General features: G+C 46.5%; 1 protein-coding gene across 1 annotated transcript; it reads right to left on the reverse strand.

Moving 5' to 3' along the window:
- Nucleotides 1-2,519: 2,519 nt before the first annotated feature.
- LOC128610642 (uncharacterized) lies at nucleotides 2,520-5,515 on the reverse strand. Its single transcript, XM_053630063.1, has 4 exons — nucleotides 5,498-5,515; nucleotides 3,985-4,897; nucleotides 3,829-3,918; nucleotides 2,520-3,587 (listed from the first exon to the last, which is right to left on the reverse strand). The coding sequence occupies exons 1-4, from the start codon at nucleotides 5,513-5,515 to the stop codon at nucleotides 2,530-2,532; spliced, it is 2,079 nt and encodes a 692-aa protein (XP_053486038.1). The 3' UTR covers nucleotides 2,520-2,529.
- Nucleotides 5,516-17,949: the final 12,434 nt, after the last annotated feature.

Genomic DNA, 17,949 nt, shown 5'->3' on the forward strand with positions numbered 1-17,949 from the left:
TTTTCCAGTTAGAAAAAATTACTCAGAGAAGTGGAGGCTAGTACGTGATTTGCGTGCTATTAATCAAATCGTGATACCTGAAACACCAGTAGAGCCAGACCCATACACCCTATTGTCGAACATTCCAGAAGGGACCAAATGGTATACTGTCATAGACTTATGCTCAGCATTTTTTAGCGTGCCACTGCACCCAGACTCACAGCATTTGTTTGCTTTCACGTATGAAGGGCAGCAGTACACATACACTAGACTTCCGCAGGGTTACTGTGAAAGCCCATCCATATTTAATCAGGTACTGGCTCAAGACCTCTCAGCCCTGGAGTGCCATAGCACCATCTTGCAGTATGTTGACGACCTTTTGATTTGTAGTGCGTCCAAAGAACAATGCCAGCACGACTCACTAAAGGTCCTATGAATGTTGGCCGAAAATGGCCACAAAGTGAGTAAAGAAAAGTTGCAATTTTGCAGACAAAAAGTGGAATACCTAGGTCGTGTGTTAGAGGGAGAAAGCCGTACTATAGCGCCAAAGCATGTAGAGGCCATACGCAAGGCCCCACAGCCAACCACCCTACGGCAGATGTTGGCGTTTCTAGGAATGGCAGGGTTCAGTCGCCCATAGATATGTGAGTTCGCGCTAAGGGTTCAACCATTACGGGACATGATTAAGGCAGCAGACCAATCACAGCCAAATTCCCCCCTTGTCTGGACTCCTGAAGCTCTAGCCGCACTCGCAGATATTAAAATGGCCTTAATGACCGCTCCCGCATTGGCTAACCCAGACTATAGCAAACCGTTTCACCTCTATATATCCGAAAGAAAGGGGACGCTTCGGCCGTCTTAACTCAACAGCAACAAGGCATGGGGAAACAGGCCATCGCCTATTACAGCACGGCTCTCGATATCGTAGAAAAGGGGATGCCACCCTGTTATCGTTCTTTGGCAGCGGCCGCATTTGCATATCAGAAAGCGTCCTCAATCACCATGGGGCACCCAGTTACATTATATACGACCCATGCACTGCATGTGCTCCTAACGAGTCAGACCTTTGTGATAACGAACTCCCGTCAAACGGGGTATGACTCCATTCTGTCAGCCCCGGAGCTCACTATAGAACGGTGCACCACGGTGAATCCGGCCGATAAACTGGTAACCCCGATAGATGGTGTATCCCATGAGAGCGTAGCGGAATCAGAGAAATTTTTGAAAGCGCGTTCGGATTTGGAGAACTGCCCTATTGATAATGCTAAGCATACGTATTTTGTGGACGGTTCCTGTTATTGTACCGATACGGGCAATAAGGCTGGGTTGGCAGTAGTAGAAGCACGACGAAACCCGGCGACGTTTGAGGTGGTGATGAGTGTTCCCCTTCCCCAACCCTGCTCGGCCCAGCTAGCTGAACTACGGGCGTTGACAGCTGCATGTAAGTTGGGCCGTAATAACAGTTGCACTGTGTATACGGACTCGGCCTATGCTCATGGAGTCTGCCATGTGTTTGGACCAATCTGGGCTCAAAGGGGATTCCAGCAGGCAGATGGGTCCGCCGTGACCCACGGGGAAGCCATTTCAGATTTACTATATGCTATGACATTGCCCACAAAATTAGCTGTAGTGAAATGCAGGGCACATAAGACTGATGATTCCTTTATCACTAAAGGGAACGCACTGGCGGATGAGGCAGCAAAGAAAGCTGCCGTAGGGCCTGCGCAGATGATGGCCCTAACTCAGAGAGTCAGCTGCGGTATCCACAGGAAGACAATGTGGCCCACTTAGTGGAGCTGCAAAACACCGCAGGGGTGGCTGAAATATCGTCGTGGATAAAACGGGGGGGCGAATAAAGAGGCGGGTACTGGATTGTGGCGCAGCATAGAAGGGTTGTGTATAGCCCCAGCCTGTTACCTCCCGCTCTTGATCAAAGAAGCCCATGGCTTGGATCATGCCCATAGGACCGAAACTATCCAAAAAATCCGTCAGGAATGGTGGTCCCCATTTCTGGCCAGTATGGTGGACTATGCGTTGAAAAGATGTGCTGTGTGCATCAAGAACAATGTGCGAAAGAACTTTACTGCCCCTTTAGGACATATTCCCCCGCCGACGGGACCTTTCCGGCATATAATGATGGATTATGTAGACATGGGAGCAGACAACCGGAAAGAAGGGAAGCGCTACATTCTAGTAATAGTAGACCGCTTCAGCAGGTGGTTGGAGGCAACTGTGACTTCCAAGGAGGACGCGATGGCCGCGGCTAAATTTTTATGTCGCGAGGTCATGCTAGGGAGGCCCTTATATAACCTCAGGTGTTTGCAGGTGTTCATGATTAGAACTCTGGCGAACTCGAGCGCGGGTATGACTGGGAAGTGTAGTCCTTCTCCGCCACGTCCCTGGGCGGCACTACACTTTGTGAGCTGCCGTGCCAATTTCGCCGTGTCGTAACAGAGCCCCCCCCCAAAGGGCTCACTCCGGGAGCTGAAGTTCCCCGAGGCCCCCCCCCTCCGGGGGGCCGGTTTGTCTGGATGAGCCGCATGGAAGTCCTTACGCAGGCCTGCGTCCAGAATGTGGAGCCGTGGTGAAAGCCCGCTTAAGTCTCTCCAGAGCCTCCTGGGCAACTGGGGTCCACAGCAGTCGCCTGGGCTTACCTCTCAGGAGCGACGTCAGGGGTTGCGCTACTTTACTGAAGTCTCTAATGAATCTTCGGTAAAAATTTGCAAAGCCAAGGAAACGCTGCAACTCCCTGACGGTTCGCGGAGTGGGCCACTCCACGACCGCCTGAATCTTACGCTGGTCCATGGCGACCCCCCTTGGGCTAATGACATACCCCAAGAAAGAGATTGTGTGCTGGTGGAATTCGCACTTCTCGGCCTTTACGTACAGCTGGTACTGCAGGAGGCGTTGCAGTACGTGCCGGACATGCTGGACATGTTCCTCCAGGGAGGTCGAATAAATCAGGATGTCGTCTATGTAGGCGATGACATACCTTCCTAGCATGTCCCTCAGAGCGTCGTTGATCAGGTTCTGGAACACAGAGGGGGCGTTAGTGAGCCCATACGGCATGACCAGGTACTCATAATGTCCAGAGGTGGTGCTGAAGGCAGTTTTCCACTCGTCCCCCTCCCTAATACGAATTAAGTTATAAGCGCTGCGGAGGTCCAGCTTAGTGAAGAGGGTGGCGGACCGTAACTGTTCCAAGGCTGAGGCGACGAGAGGCAGCAGATATCGGTACTTAACGGTCACTTGGTTAAGGGCCCAATAATCAATGCATGGTCGGAGGCCCCCTCCTTTCTTCTCCACAAAGAAGAACCCGGCAGACATAGGGGATGTGGACGGTCGGATGTACCCCTGCCGGAGAGCCTCCTGAATGTACTCCTCCATGGCCTGCTGCTCCGCTTGGGAGAGCGGGTAAACACGGCCCCAAGGTAGGCTGGCCCCGGGGAGGAGGTCAATGGCACAGTCGTAGGGCCTGTGAGGTGGGAGACAACTGGCCCTCTCCTTGCTGAACACCTCATGGAGGTCATGGTACTCGGGGGGAATTTTAACTGAGGCAGGCGACAGGGGACTCTCCACAGTGAGTGGCCAAAGGGACCGTGGGGCCCCTCAAACAATTCTGCAAGCAATATGGGGACCATTGGGTGAGTTGCTTGTCAGTCCAGGAGATTTGGGGGTTGTGCAGTTCCAGCCAGGGGAGTCCGAGTATAACAGGGTGTCTGGTGGAGACCGTGAGGTAAAGGACCAGAGTTTAGTGGTGAAGGGCGCTAACTTGAAGGCAGACAGAGTGTGTGCTGTGAGATATTACGCCTCCCCCTATAGGCGACCCATCAATGGATTGGAGCTCACGAGGACGGAGGAGGGGACGTATGGAAAGGCCGAGCTCCGGCGTCGTCTTCTCATCTATGAAGTTCTCCGCTGCTCCGGAGTCGATGAGTGCTGAAAGAACAAAAGAACGGCCTGAATGTTCTATCACGACAGGTACAGAAAATACGTGAGACATACAAGACTGGTTAGGACTCACCCGGGCATGACAAGGTGGATTGTCAGTGCGCCTCCCGTTCCCTCGGCGCCTCCTGTGCGGGCATTGGCGGACGACGTGGGTGTCCTCACCGCAGTAGAAGCACCGGAACTCATCGCTTCTTCTCTCCCTCTCCTCCTCGCGGGACCGTGCCCCTCCGAGCTGCATGGGTTCGCTTGCTGCGCCCGGCTCAGCTGGCAGTAAACCGTGCGGTATGGGACGGTTGGTACGGCGCAGACGATCCAGCCTTATGGTCAGATCCACGAGGTCATCAAAAGTTAGCTGTTCACCCCGACAGGCCAACTCATGCAGTAACTCCGGATCGAGGCCACGGCGGAACGCGGTCTTAAGGGCTGGTTCGTTCCAGCCACTTCGGGCAGCGATAGTGCGAAACTCTAGCGCATACTCTCTTGCAGTACAAGAGCCCTGTTTGAGTTGCATGAGCTCATCACCAGTCTCCCAGCTATCAGGAGAATGATCAAAGGGGCGTTGGAACCGGGCAAGGAAGTCATCTAATGAGGGTCTGACACCACCTCCTCGCTCCCACTCAGCCGTGGCCCACGCCAAGGCTGTTCCGGAGAGTGATTCCATAAAATGGGTCAACTTACGGACCTCAGGCATCTCTGGGTGACTCTCGAAGAACAGCGCACATTGTAACATGAAGCCCTTGCATCGTGTGTGAACAGCCGGCGCTGGAATGTGCGCAGCTGGTGTCGGCTGAACATGCGCTGGGGAGGTCAGCGGTGGTGACGCGAGGGCCGGGGGCGTGGCGTTGGTGGATGCGGAAACGCTCAGTCGCGAGACTTCGGCACGCAACGCGGATATCTCATCCCGGTACACCGCTAGCGCGCGGTTTTGTTCCAGGATGACACGTTCCCAATCCGAGGTGCCCGCTGCCTACATAGTACGGCGAAGTATTCTGTTACGCAGCGTAGACGGAGACAAGCGCGGGCGAGTGGAGAGATGGCGTGTGACTGAACACAGAACGAGAATCGAATCGGGACAGAGCAGGTAAGCTGTATGTCAGGGACGTAGGCAAATTCATAGTGAGAGACGAGCGTGAAGTCGAGCACCAGGGAAAACACTTCTAATGAAATCGGCTTGGTAAACGAACAGAGACGAGGCTGCTGAGCGGGTACTTCGCAAGCGACTAATGCTAGGGAGGCCCTTATATAACCTCAGGTGTTTGCAGGTGTTTGTGATTAGAACTCTGGCGAACTCGAGCGCGGGTATGACTGGGAAGTGTAGTCCTCCTCCGCCACATCCCTGGGCGGCACTACACTTTGTGAACTGCCGCGCCGATTTTGCCGTGTCGTAACAATATCATCCTCGATCCCAGGGCATGGTGGAACGGGTGAACGGTACCCTACTAAGTAAACTGGCAAAAATATGCGAGAGCTCTCGCCTAAACTGGGTCCAAGCCTTACCACTGGCATTGATGAAGATGCGTTCACAGACCAATCGTATGACGCACTTGACTCCTCATGAAATGCTTACTGGGCGCCCAATGCCCATGGCGTTCACCCGAGGTCCATACACAGGGCTGTCTTTGGCACAAGTGGAGGACGAAATGCAGGATTATGTGCGAACCCTCACCCAAATCCATAGACATTTGTATTCACAGGTTCGTGAGGCAGTCCATGGAGAGAACGAGGTACGGGAGGACGTGCGTCTAGTGGCACCCGGGGACCAGGTATACATTCGTATCTTCAAGAGGAAGAGCCCCCTCACGGGACGCCGGGAAGGACCCTTCACCGTGGTCACTGCAACCCCCACGGCTGTGAAAGTTGAGGGGAGGAATTACTGGTATCACTTGAACCACTGCAGCTGCGCCGAACCAGGTAAGGGACCGCTACTGCAAGACACTACCGACGAGCAACCGTCGACCTCAGGCCTAGTCAGTACAAGGCAGCCCACTGAGGCAGTGGTGTTCACCGATAGTGACAGTGATTCGGATGCATAACTGAGCCCTGCCTACGGCACTCGAGCCCAGACTAAGCGGCGGGCTGTGGAAAAACTAGATAAACTGTCTCAGTCTGATGCCAGTAGCCCAAACGGCCCTCTGCTTCTCTCCACTCCTTACTATGATATGGACCTTGTTCTCTCGCCCTGAGTAGAAGTGACGGGTGTCGTAGCTACCAGCCCGCAGGAATTTCTAACCCCATCGGAGGAGGATTTTCTGTCTACGCTTGCCACTCTCTGTCAGGACCTTGACGACCCCGCTTTGCCTCTGAGCCTAATTGACTTGGATACGCTGCAGTCCCTTGAAGCACAGTTGAGCTTACCTGGGCTTACTGCTGAGCTTCAGTCTCCGCATGAATCCTTGCACACTCCCCTAACACCGGTTCCGGAGGGGACCGGTGGCACGAGCTCCGCAGAATAGTGGCGCATATGGGGGTAGGGTGATTTTTGCAGCAGGGCTAATAGCATTCTTTTTCTTTTTCTATGACCCGATGTTCAGAAGGACTATTCATACCTTCAATAATGCCCTGGATTCCTATAACACCTTTCGCCCACGATTGGTTGCCACTTCCCGAACAGCCCCCTATCCCCGTATTAGGCATGTTCGATCCTGGACTGCCCCTGGCTTAAATGTGGGTTCACGTAGCTCGATGTGCGCGTTAGCTCTCCTTAGACTCGCCCATGAAGAGTCCCTGATTGGCAGAAGTCCCCATTTGGCCTCATTCACTTTCTCCCGAGCTTGATCAGCGGAGATTCGCGTGGGACATCTTAGAATTACTGGTATGGCACGGACGAGTAGGTGCTCCTTTGAGCTGCCCACTATTGGCCCCCTGTGGCTACCGTTCCTTTGCTCGACTACAGCGTGTTCTTACCATGATAGTACAGGTTCACCTTTCACATCCCGGGCTCTCCACCCCCTCCTCATTGCCCCGATGTCAACTCTTATCGCACATAAATTAATGAAATTACAACGCTATTCAATCTCCACCGATAACACCTCGCTTACGGAGGAGCAGAGTAACATGTATCTGGCATGGATGGTCCATACTGCTCGATCTGTGACGGATCGCTCGTGTCTCGTATGTCATGATCGTAGCCTCACCCCCCATTTTATGCTGCCTATAGGGAACCTCACGGAATGCCTCACCACCCCCTATTCTGTTGATTTTTTGTGTCCTACTGTGTGCCTTCTTGGGGCCCTTTCTGCTGACTTTGGCCCATCGTGGATGTAAAATGCAAGCTCCTCATGCCTGTTTCACCCTGTTTCCACTCAAGTGTTGACTTTTGTCCGCATCCAACCGTCTCTGCCCTTGTTCTTTCCCATTTGCCTCTGCTCCTCTGTTGGCGTGTATCCTGTGGGAAACGTGTCTGCTCGATGTAATGTCTCCCTGTTCGCTAATGATTTGCAAATTGAGACCCTTTCTGTCTGTGATTCATCCCCATGCACCCCCAGTGTGACAATTCCCCTACCTGATCTTAGTGTTGGTACTGTTCCCCTTGTTTTCTGGTTTTGTGGGGGCCAACGTGTACGCCAGACTTTGCCTGCGGAATGGCAGGGGTGCTGCGCCCCAGTTAGGTTGGACGGTAAGACCCGTGTTTTGTTGGTGGCTGACCAACCGTCATCCAGCCGGTCCCGTTCACGACATGGCCCTGTGGACTCAGTATGTCCGTGACGCTGGTGCAGCGAGCTATTCTGACTGGGCCACTGATGAGACCATCCATCTTGACTTTCGGGGCACCCCCGTTGGCGTTCCTACTCGCTACAGAGCCATGGAGGCCGTTGACAGTGGTGTAGCGTCTATTTTGCTCCCGGCTGTGCAGATCAACTGCAACGTGGCGTGGATTAATTACATGTGATACAACGAGCAACGCTTCATTAACTACTCGGTGAGTGCTTTCGGACTGGTCCGTGATCAGCTCCATGCCACCTCCCTTATGGCTGCTCAGAACCGTTTTGTCCTGGACCAGATGCGTGCCCCTGAGGAGGGTGTCTGTGCAATGATTGGTCCCGAGTGCTGTGCTGTGATCCCTTTGCACACTGGTTCTGAGGGTGCTCTCTCCAAGGTCCTAGGTCAACTACAGGCCCTCCAAGCGGAGCAAGCGACTAACTCCGGCTTTGGGTCTAGTCTCCGCCTCCCGCCGTGGCTCTCCTGGTTTCTTTCTGGAGATTGGACTGCTGCCCTGACCCGCTTGGGAGTGTCCCTGCTCGCCCTCCTTCTCCTTGTTGGTCTGGTGGCCTGCTGTGTGATCCCCTGCGCACGACGGATGGTGATGTCCTCTGCCTCCTTTTCTGGCCAGTACATTGTTAAGGGGTGAGGCGTTACCGCCTCAACGGGGGGTGGTGATCGAGACCATGCGACGCGAGACAATGAGCAGCGACAGCAGCAACACCAGCGAGACTTGGGGGGTCTACGAGGACATGAGACGGGACATGAGCCAGGACTGATGAGGACAGCGCAAGGGAGCGCAAGGACCCGTTTGTACAAGGTAGTGGCCAACTGGGCCTATCCGAGAAAAACGGGACCTATTGGTGTTTTGTATGTGTTCATCTGTGTTGCAGATCTACTGAACCCTGAGGGGTGAGAAGAAGATGTGATGATCCATACCCTGGGTGTAAGTGCTAGCCTAACCTCTCCCCAAAGGGTGGTTCTCTATAGTACGTAAAGTGCTTGAGCCGAAGACAACCAGAATACAGAGAGATACTGCCGATAGAGACTGTCATGTTGATTGTTATAAAATGTTGTGATATGTGATATGATATGTGATGGGGTATGATCTGTGATGTGCAACAAAGTGTGACGTAATCAGGCACGAGAAAAGTATAATGGTGCTGTCAAGCACATAGTGCTGGCAGAGTGGGAATTTTTCCTCATAGGAGGTTTTTTCGCCCACCCCTGACTGCGAAGGATTGGGGTTTGTTTTATGGGGGGAAGCAAGACTCTCCAGGTCCCGACAAATACAAAACTGTGGGCTGACAGGCCTAGTTGAGAAAGATAGGGACGTGTAGATCCAATCAAGTAGTTACTGTAGTGGCCACTCATACTTAGACTAGCGACGGCAGTAGTAGTGGTAATAAATGATTAGGGGAACTCAGTTAATCACAGTTATAATCGATGTAGGCAAACAAACGTATAATCAAGGTAGTTTGATTCGAAATAACATATATATATAGTTGAAAGGAGAAGTTAAGGGTTAAGAGTTGTGGCTAGGTACATCTACATGGGTCCGGCGCAATATAGACGTGACGTAGGGGGCCCTAAGGCCCATTCTCCAGCTGCCAATCTACTATGAAGCCCCGGGGCGCACACCGCTAGCACGTCTCCCACCAGGTCTACAAACCCTCCTCAGCTCCTATCCTGATCAGTGTAGCATAGAAGTGGTTACTGTAAGGGACCCATTTGATTACAAGGATGAGCGAAGGAATTATAGCTTCGTTAGAGTAATCCACAGACAGCTAGCGAGGGACGGCCATGGGGTGCGGCAGAACCAGTTTCTCCACAGATACCCGCTTAATTAAGGTAGTTTATGAGGCTTTATAGCCTCAGATGGGGAATGTTGTGGATAAAAATGACATGAAATAAACTTGAGGGAGACCTAGTATGAGTAATATGTAATTTTATTGAAAATTGACAGGACTGGTGGGTGTGTAATCTTGAGGAGAGCGGTAGGGGGAAGAAAATGGGGTGCGTCCTGGGGACATGGGATAGTCAGCAAGGGTGAAATAAGGAGAACACTGAGAGTACGGCAGACTGACAGGTGAGAAGAGGGAAGAATGGTCAGAGCCCAGATCAGAGAAGGTGACATCATCCTCAGATTGAAAGCTGGAGGGAGGGTCAGGCGGAGGGTCTGTCTGTGTAGAGGCGTCAATACACACATTCACGGGGTGGATTCTGTATCGGGGGGACCCCGGGGGGGGGGACCCCGCATTTCCATTTCCAGAGGGGGTGCTGCGAAGAACGTTAAGTAGCACCATGATGCCAGCAGTGAGATGCGCGAGCTGATAGTGAGTGTTCAGATCCAAATCCAGCCCCTCCAGTAAAGAAGAGAAGGAAAAATGACGACGGGCACCTAGACACACAGAAGCGGTATTAGGCGGATATTGACGAATTGGATTCACACTTTAAGATCTTTAAGAGTAACAGACTATGGTTTATTAGTCACAGAGAAATATAAGAGCTGAGGAGTGCAGGCTGAGAAACACACACACTCTCGTACAGTCAAGGGAAGGCGTGCAGACATAACACCCACACACACACACACACACACACTCTCTCTCTCTGTCTCTCTCTCTCTCACACACACACACACACACATAAAATTACAACTTTATAAGAATAATAAAAAGGAGTATTAAGATATTATAAGGGTAATATAAAGAGTAGTAGGATATGTAGGATATTAGAAGGATAATATAATGATATTATGAAGTAGGGAGTACAGTAAACCATTTGCAAGCAGTATAACCATATATAAAATAGTGATATAGAGCAAATATGGAAGTAAATTATAAACCAGAAATACAGAAAAATGCAAAAGAAACTTACTCATAATTCAGATGGTGAAGATTCTTGGCTCGCGAGGAAGGGTCAGGCGTGGTGTAGACGGGGGCCTTAATTTTAAGAGAAAACCATGAGGAGCCATTTATAAGGGTAGCTGAGTCAAGTTCCCCCCTCTCCCCCCCCCCCCCCCCCCCGCGAGATAAAAGTGAGACCAAGGTCTCTCTACATTGTTTTCTCTCTCTCCCACTTTCAATCCTAATGGTAGTCAGAAAGTCCTCTTTCAAAACATAATGGTAGTCGAAAGTCCTCATTCAAAACATAATGGTAAATTTGATAAGCCTCTTTTTAAACATCATGGTAATGTAGATGAGCTCTTTTTGAACCCTATTGGTATTGATATCATAGTCTTTCTAAGATATATTGGTTATTTACTGTGTAAATACAGTATAAATACTGGAGCTTGAGCTCCAGGTGTAAGATCACTTCTGAGAATTCTCATCGATGTGGATCTCGTGTGGTGGAATGGAACCAATAAATCTGGACCCTTGCTTCTTCTCACTCATGGCTGGTGTCTTTTTTTCTATCTCCAACTGGGTTCACAGATGTGAGTATTTGCTTCTATGTTGAATTTTAAGTGTCTTTGGGTAATAGGCTAAATTTGGGCCAGCAGTTTCATTGATACAACATGACACTGAGTTGTTAGAAAAGGAATATGTAGTGACGCCATTGCTTGACGACGTAAAGGAACCGATGAACCGGTTCATTGAAACAAACCGTCAGAAAGAACCGGTTCGCGGAAATGAATCGGACTTTCCATCAGCGCCCGCATGTAGGGTAGTGGCCCGCTTATAAAGCTGAAGCTCCGCCCATTTGGCATGAGCCATGATAAAGAATAAATATCAGGTAAGTATAAATTATTTCTATGGGTGGTTACAGGTCTGACACTAGCTCTGTGCTCACTCGTGTTCCTCAGGTTTCAGTATTAGACCCTTTACTTTTTCATATTTATTTGTCTCCACTTGGGCATTTGGTGCGATCGCTCGGCCTCCGTTATCACTTTTATGCTGACGAAAGCCAAATCTACATTCACTCAGAATCTGGTGAAAACCTTGATGTCTGTTTTCTTTCTGATTGTATTTCTGTGATAAAAACGTGGATGAATAATAATTTTCTGTACCTGAATGTCAGTAAAACCAAAGTTATGCTTATAGGTTCCCGTCAGCAAATTCTCAAAGCTGGTCCACTGTCTTTATTTGTTGATGGCTCTGTTCTAGAGACTCAAAGTAAAATGAGGAACCTTGGAGTAATTTTTGATACCGGTCTTACATTTTTGATTCTTTTGTACAGAGCACTGTTGAGCATCCTTTTTTTCACCCTATGCTAAACTTCTCTGTAGCTGAAAAACTGATAAACTCATTTGTTGTCACTCGGCTGGATTACCGTCAGAGTTTCTAAATCCACAATCAATAAACTCCAATATGTTCAAAACTCTGCTGTGAGGATCCCGACTGGGACCAGGAAATACAATCATATTACTCCTGTTCTGGAGTCCTTGCACTGGCTCCCGGTCAGGTTCCGTGTTGATTTTAAAATTATGATGCTGACATACAAAGCATTACATGGTTTGGCTCTTCATTACTTGTCTGCTTTATTAATTCCTTACACCCCAAATCACAGACTGCGCTCCTCACAGTGTAATCTGTTAACTGTTCCACAAACCTGCTTAAAATCTATGGGTGACGGGGCTTTTTCTGTCTATGTTCCTTCCCTTTGGAACTCTCTTCCTCTTGAACTTAGGGAAGCTCAGACCTTTGGCATTTTTAAAGCTCAACTTAAGACTTACTTTTTAAACTTGCATTTGACTGCTGATGTCTACTTTTTCATTATTATTATTATTATTATTTATTTATTATTATTATTATTATTAACTTTTATTTATTTCATTTTTTTCTGTGTACTGCTTATTGTGTGTACAGCGCTTTGAGAAGCTGCTTTTAAAGGCACTCTATCAAAGTTTATTATTATTATTATTATGAATACAACAACCTCACACATAAAAATAAGTATACATCATCATTAACATATAATATGATCATAATACGAACATACACACGTATTAACCACCTTCCTCATGTTCATTTCAATAAAAGTCCCCCTTTTCCCCCAGACACATAAACACTGGTGCAGAAATAGGACAGGAGTTTATCTCCTCCCTCTTGCTGTAGTCTCGGCGGACTGGACCCGGAAGACGGACGCGGACAATCTACAGCACAAACAAAGACAGACTATACAAATATACAGACACGTAAATAAAGATGTTCTGTTTTAAACTTATCTGGTGTGTGTAGTGTGATTATTGGGGATGTGGATCAGCAGGGAGAAGTAATATGTGATAAAAACCTGTGTGTGTGTGTGTGTGTGTGTGTGTGTGTGTGAAATGGAGCTGTAGCGCAGACCCACGTGTGCAGTCTGTTTCAGTGTTTTCCAGCTGGTGAACCATCTGATGAGAGCAGGGTGCCGTGTAGAAATCCTTCAAACATTTCTAAAATGCTCAATTGTGTAGCTATAAAACATTTAATAGCCGATATATGATCAATATCTGATGTCTGAAATAATAACACAGACACAGAAATAATAAGACAGACACACGTGCATAACAATAATAATAAAAAATATATATAAATAATAATAATTCCCTCCCCCTCTCTGACCTGTCAGCAGCACGTCAACATCAGTCTATGTGTTTTATCCTAATAATTAGCGTGTGACGATGCGTGTGTAGTGCAAAAGAATATGGACAGATTTCTTAAAAGAAAAGCCCCAGATGCTTCTGGACCATCAAACTTCATCCTCATGGAGCTAAAGCCCTGTTCATACTTCCGCCTGACTCCGCAGCGCGAGCCTCCACTGCCTGCGCGCGCACCTCCCCAAACGCACGAGGCGTTTATACTTGACGAGCTCGCGGTTGTAATATTATTTTAAACGAAAGGGGGCGACTCTGAGTAATCGTCCTATAAACCAACAGGAAGTAGGTGAGAGAAGAAGTAGTTTGTCTGAACAACCATAGCAACGTTTACAAACATGGCGTCTCGCGTGGAGTTGCTGAATGCTGAGGAGGAATTGTTGTGTTTGTTGTTGATGTTTGTTTTCAGTACACTTCACTAAAACCCACAGTGTGAAAAAAAGAACAAAGAATCATATAAGAATCATATAAAACCCAGTAAACCTTGAGATTATCACATCACATTACAACAAAATATATAGCTATAAATATGAGAACATGTATAAAACTAAATTGACAACCTCAATTTTTTTTATTTTATTCATTTCATTAAGATTTTTATTTAACATGGACCTTTACATTCATTATATAGACTTATCTAGTATTTATTGTAGGCTCATTTTTTAAATGTTAGCAATTACAGTAGATATCAGCAAAAAAGTGGGAGCATCCTGCTAATTTCATTTCTCAAATTTACTAAATCAGGTGATTATTATGTTCACCCATCAGTGTAAACGTCTCTTTATTTATAGAGACAAAAGAAAGTTATTACAGAATGATCACTCTGAATGTTCACCCATCAGTCTAAACGTCTCTGTGTATAAAGACAAGAGAATGAGGTTTAATCACTGTGTCTGAAGGTGTAGTGTAGTGACTGAGTTTATTTGTGAAGATACTGATGAATGAAAACATGGTGCACTCCCAAAAAAAAAACATTAACTTTATTCTATCAACAGTATGTACAAAGCACATTGAAATAACTATTTTTAAAAACCTTTCCATGAATTTTGTGCCATCTGGCTCTCTCTATGGTCCTGCATGGATGGATCATAGAGAAGCCTGTACAATTGTACCTTTTGGTAAGAGTCACCTCAAAGTCATTAATTTTCGGATCCAGCAAGTTACAAAAAATGCCGTGCAAACCGGCATGAGAAACGAGGCCTCGTGCACTCAACGCACTCGATGGCCCACTCTGCGATGTCATAATTTTTGCCACACGCTCCCTCGTGCTATTGTGGATGTGTCGAGTATAAACCAGGTTTAACGCTGTCTAGCATTATTGTTTGTGTACAGTAGGGTGCTACATTTTTTTTTTAATTTTCAAAGGGTGCCTTGACTGAAAAATGGTTGGGAAATGCTGATCTAGACAATGACTAAACTACTGCGTGTGTGGGGAGATGATGTGAAGTTAACTAGATGGGCGGAGTGTGAGTGCTGTCTTGTCTTCTGTCACACAAACTTCTATGGGAGGTCCAGATGACTTGTAATGAATAATGAAATAAGAAAAAGAGAATATAATATTATTGTGAATGAAGCAGCTTCACACAGATATAAACCAGTCAAGTTCATTTCACCAAATACTGTAATAAATAAAAGGGTTAGATTATTAGACATTATACACATTTACCCTGACTTCATGAGTATATAGTATATTTAAAAAAAACATAATGATAACTCTCTGTTCATATTTGAAGCTCAGTACCTCAGTAAAGCCACATTTATTGCAGTTATAGTGCCCTCCATTAATACTGGCACCCTTGGTAAATATGAGCAAAGAAGGCTGTGAAAAGGCTGTGTGTTGTCTTTATTGTTTAACCTTTTCATCTTTTGTTTAAAAAAGTCACCAAACTACTCTGTTCTCATGGATATCAAACAATTGCAAACACATCACAGGTTTATCCAAAAATATCTTTGTTAAATATAGGTGTGAAACAATTATTGGCACCCCTATGAATTCATGTAAGAAAATTATATTTGAAGTATATTCCCATTGATATTTTATTTTTAGTACACCTGGAGAAATTGTTCAACCAAGATAAATATGAGGTAACACATAGGCCAAATTCCCTTACTCATTCATATATAAGGTAATTTTCAAAAAAGTGAACTGATGACTGTTGGGGAGGGGGCACTCCAGGTACCCCTGGACTCATTCCCTTTCAAAATTAGTCTAAAGAAATTAAAGTATATGTGGGTTATGCATCAGCCCCTGTTATCTAATCTGAAGCAAGATATTGAGCAGTGGGATCCCTTGCCTCTCTGCCTGGGGGGCAGAATCAATACTATAAAGATGAATGTGCTGCCTAAATTTTTATGTTTTTCAGTGTTTCCCAGTGTTTCTTACAAAATCCTTCTTTTCAAATCTGAACAATCAGATATCAGCCTTTATCTGGAACAAAAAGCCATCACGGATCAAAAGGCATATATTGCAGAGACCTCGAGCGAAGGGAGGGATGGCACTCCCAAACTTTATGTACTACTACTGGGCAGCTAATATAAGATCATTGTTGTACTGGATGGGGGAGAGTGTGGCAGCCCCTGTATGGACAATTATGGAGGGGGCGTCCATCGCGTCCACCTCCCCGGCAGCCCTACTGTGTGCTAAATTACCATTCGCACAACCTCAGTCTAGCTTTACCTCTAATCCAGTTGTTGTACACTCAATCAAAATTAGGAATCCGTTTAGAAGATCTTTCTCTCTTGGGGACTTGTCACTCATGGGGCCAATTGCAAATAATCATCTGTTTCTCCCATCTTTGTTGGATAAGACTTTCGTTACTTGGTCTAGAAAGGGAGCTGTCTTACTGTCTGATCTCTATTTTGAGGGCGTTTTTGTGTCATTCGAGCAGCTCATGCAGAAATATGACATTCCCAGATCGCATTTTTATAAATATTTGCAGCTTAGAAGCTTTGTGGCCTTAAATTCGGACACCTTCCCGTTGTGCCCTTCCAATTCGCTATTAGATGCAATTTTTAACTGTAAACTGGCCAGGAAGCAGACAATAAGGGTTATCTATGACCTACTCAGCATGCATGATTTGTCGTCCCTAGATCTCCTTAAGAATAAATGGGAGGCGGACTTAGGCGAATCAATTTCTGATGCTGATTGGTGCAAGGTAATCCGGGGGATTTTCTCCTCCTCCATATGTCTCAGACATGCGGTTGTCCGATTTAAAATTGTTCACCGTCTGCATTGGTCCAAAGCTAGACTCTCGAAGATTAATTCCGGCATAGATCCCACATGTGATCGATGCAGACAGGCCCCAGACACTCTGTTGCATATGTTCTGGACATGTCCAAAGCTGTACACATTCTGGCAATCTATATTTGAGACCTTTACTAAGATATTGGGAAGAGTAGTACAGCCGTCCCCTCTTATTGCGATGTTTGGGGTGACCCAGGAGAATACTCCTTTCAGATGGTGCGAGACCAGCATGATGTCCTTCTGCACTCTCCTGGCCAGGAGATTAATATTGTTTAGATGGAAGGATCCTGCTCCACCAGTGTATGGTCATTGGATCAGGGAAGTCATGTCTCCTCTTAAGTTGGAAAAGATTAGGTGCACTGTCATGGGGGCGACTGGGAAATTTTACAGAATCTGGCAACCTTTTCTGTTTTTTGTCAGAGACGTGGCTGCTGACAGTATTGTCATGTGATCATTGTCTATAATTTTATTTCTTTTGCTCTCTTCTATGGTGGTCTGGCTTTATAATATGTAATATGTATGTTCTGTGTCTGGCAAGGGGGGGGGTTGTTCTGTCTGTTTGGTTGGTGTTGTATGTTTAATTTGAAAAATGTTAATAAAGAAACCTTGATCAAAAAAATAAATAAAATAACCATTCAATGAATGTTGTGATTAATTGACATTATTACACAAAAAGTTTATTTATTCTTATTTGTTCGTCAGCAAATATGTGATTTTAAATGATTTTAATGATTACACAGTTTAAATGAATAGCAGTTAAGACATGAAACATTATTGTGGTTTGGTTTCTATTCTAGTTGAGCTGTGTGAGAAATGAGGAAATGCTGTCATTCACATTCTCAGTAATGCCAAAATTAAAACAGCCACACATGCATGTTCTCACTCTAGTTTCTGTGGCAAACACTAACAGCACTCAGTGAGCTGAGCTAATAATAAAAGATGAACATAATGTTAGATCTTATCTCATCTTATAACACATTACTTTGTGCTTTCATTAAATGCATCTAAACACAGAGAACTCAGAATGTAAATAACTTGAATCATCAACAGGCAGTAAGAAGAATTAACATAAAAGCTTTAAGTACAGTGCTGTGTTCACATAAACTGGATATTTTATCTGCTAGTCTGTTGAAAATTGTTAACAGTAAGCAAGATGCAAAAAGGAGGAAAATCCTGAGACTCAGTGGAGGTTCACTGTGACCTTCAGCAGCAACAGGAACCTGTAGAACTGTGGAAAGCTAATGGGATTCAGTAAATAAAGAGCTAATTGTTTATCATACTTGTGGGGATTAGTATAAAATTTATACATTAAATACCTATTAGTGAGGCCAGTATGGCGTGCTCACTTAATGGTCTATGTGGGTCCAAATGCACAGTCGTTGGGATGAGACATTAAACCAAGGTCCTGGTTCACTATGGTCATTAAAAATCCCAGGACACTTCTTGTATAGAGTAGGGGTATAACCCTGGTGTCCTGATGAAATACCTCCATTGGCCCTTA

The sequence above is a fragment of the Ictalurus furcatus genome, chromosome 7 (genome assembly GCF_023375685.1).
Source record: "Ictalurus furcatus strain D&B chromosome 7, Billie_1.0, whole genome shotgun sequence".
NCBI lineage: Eukaryota > Metazoa > Chordata > Actinopteri > Siluriformes > Ictaluridae > Ictalurus > Ictalurus furcatus.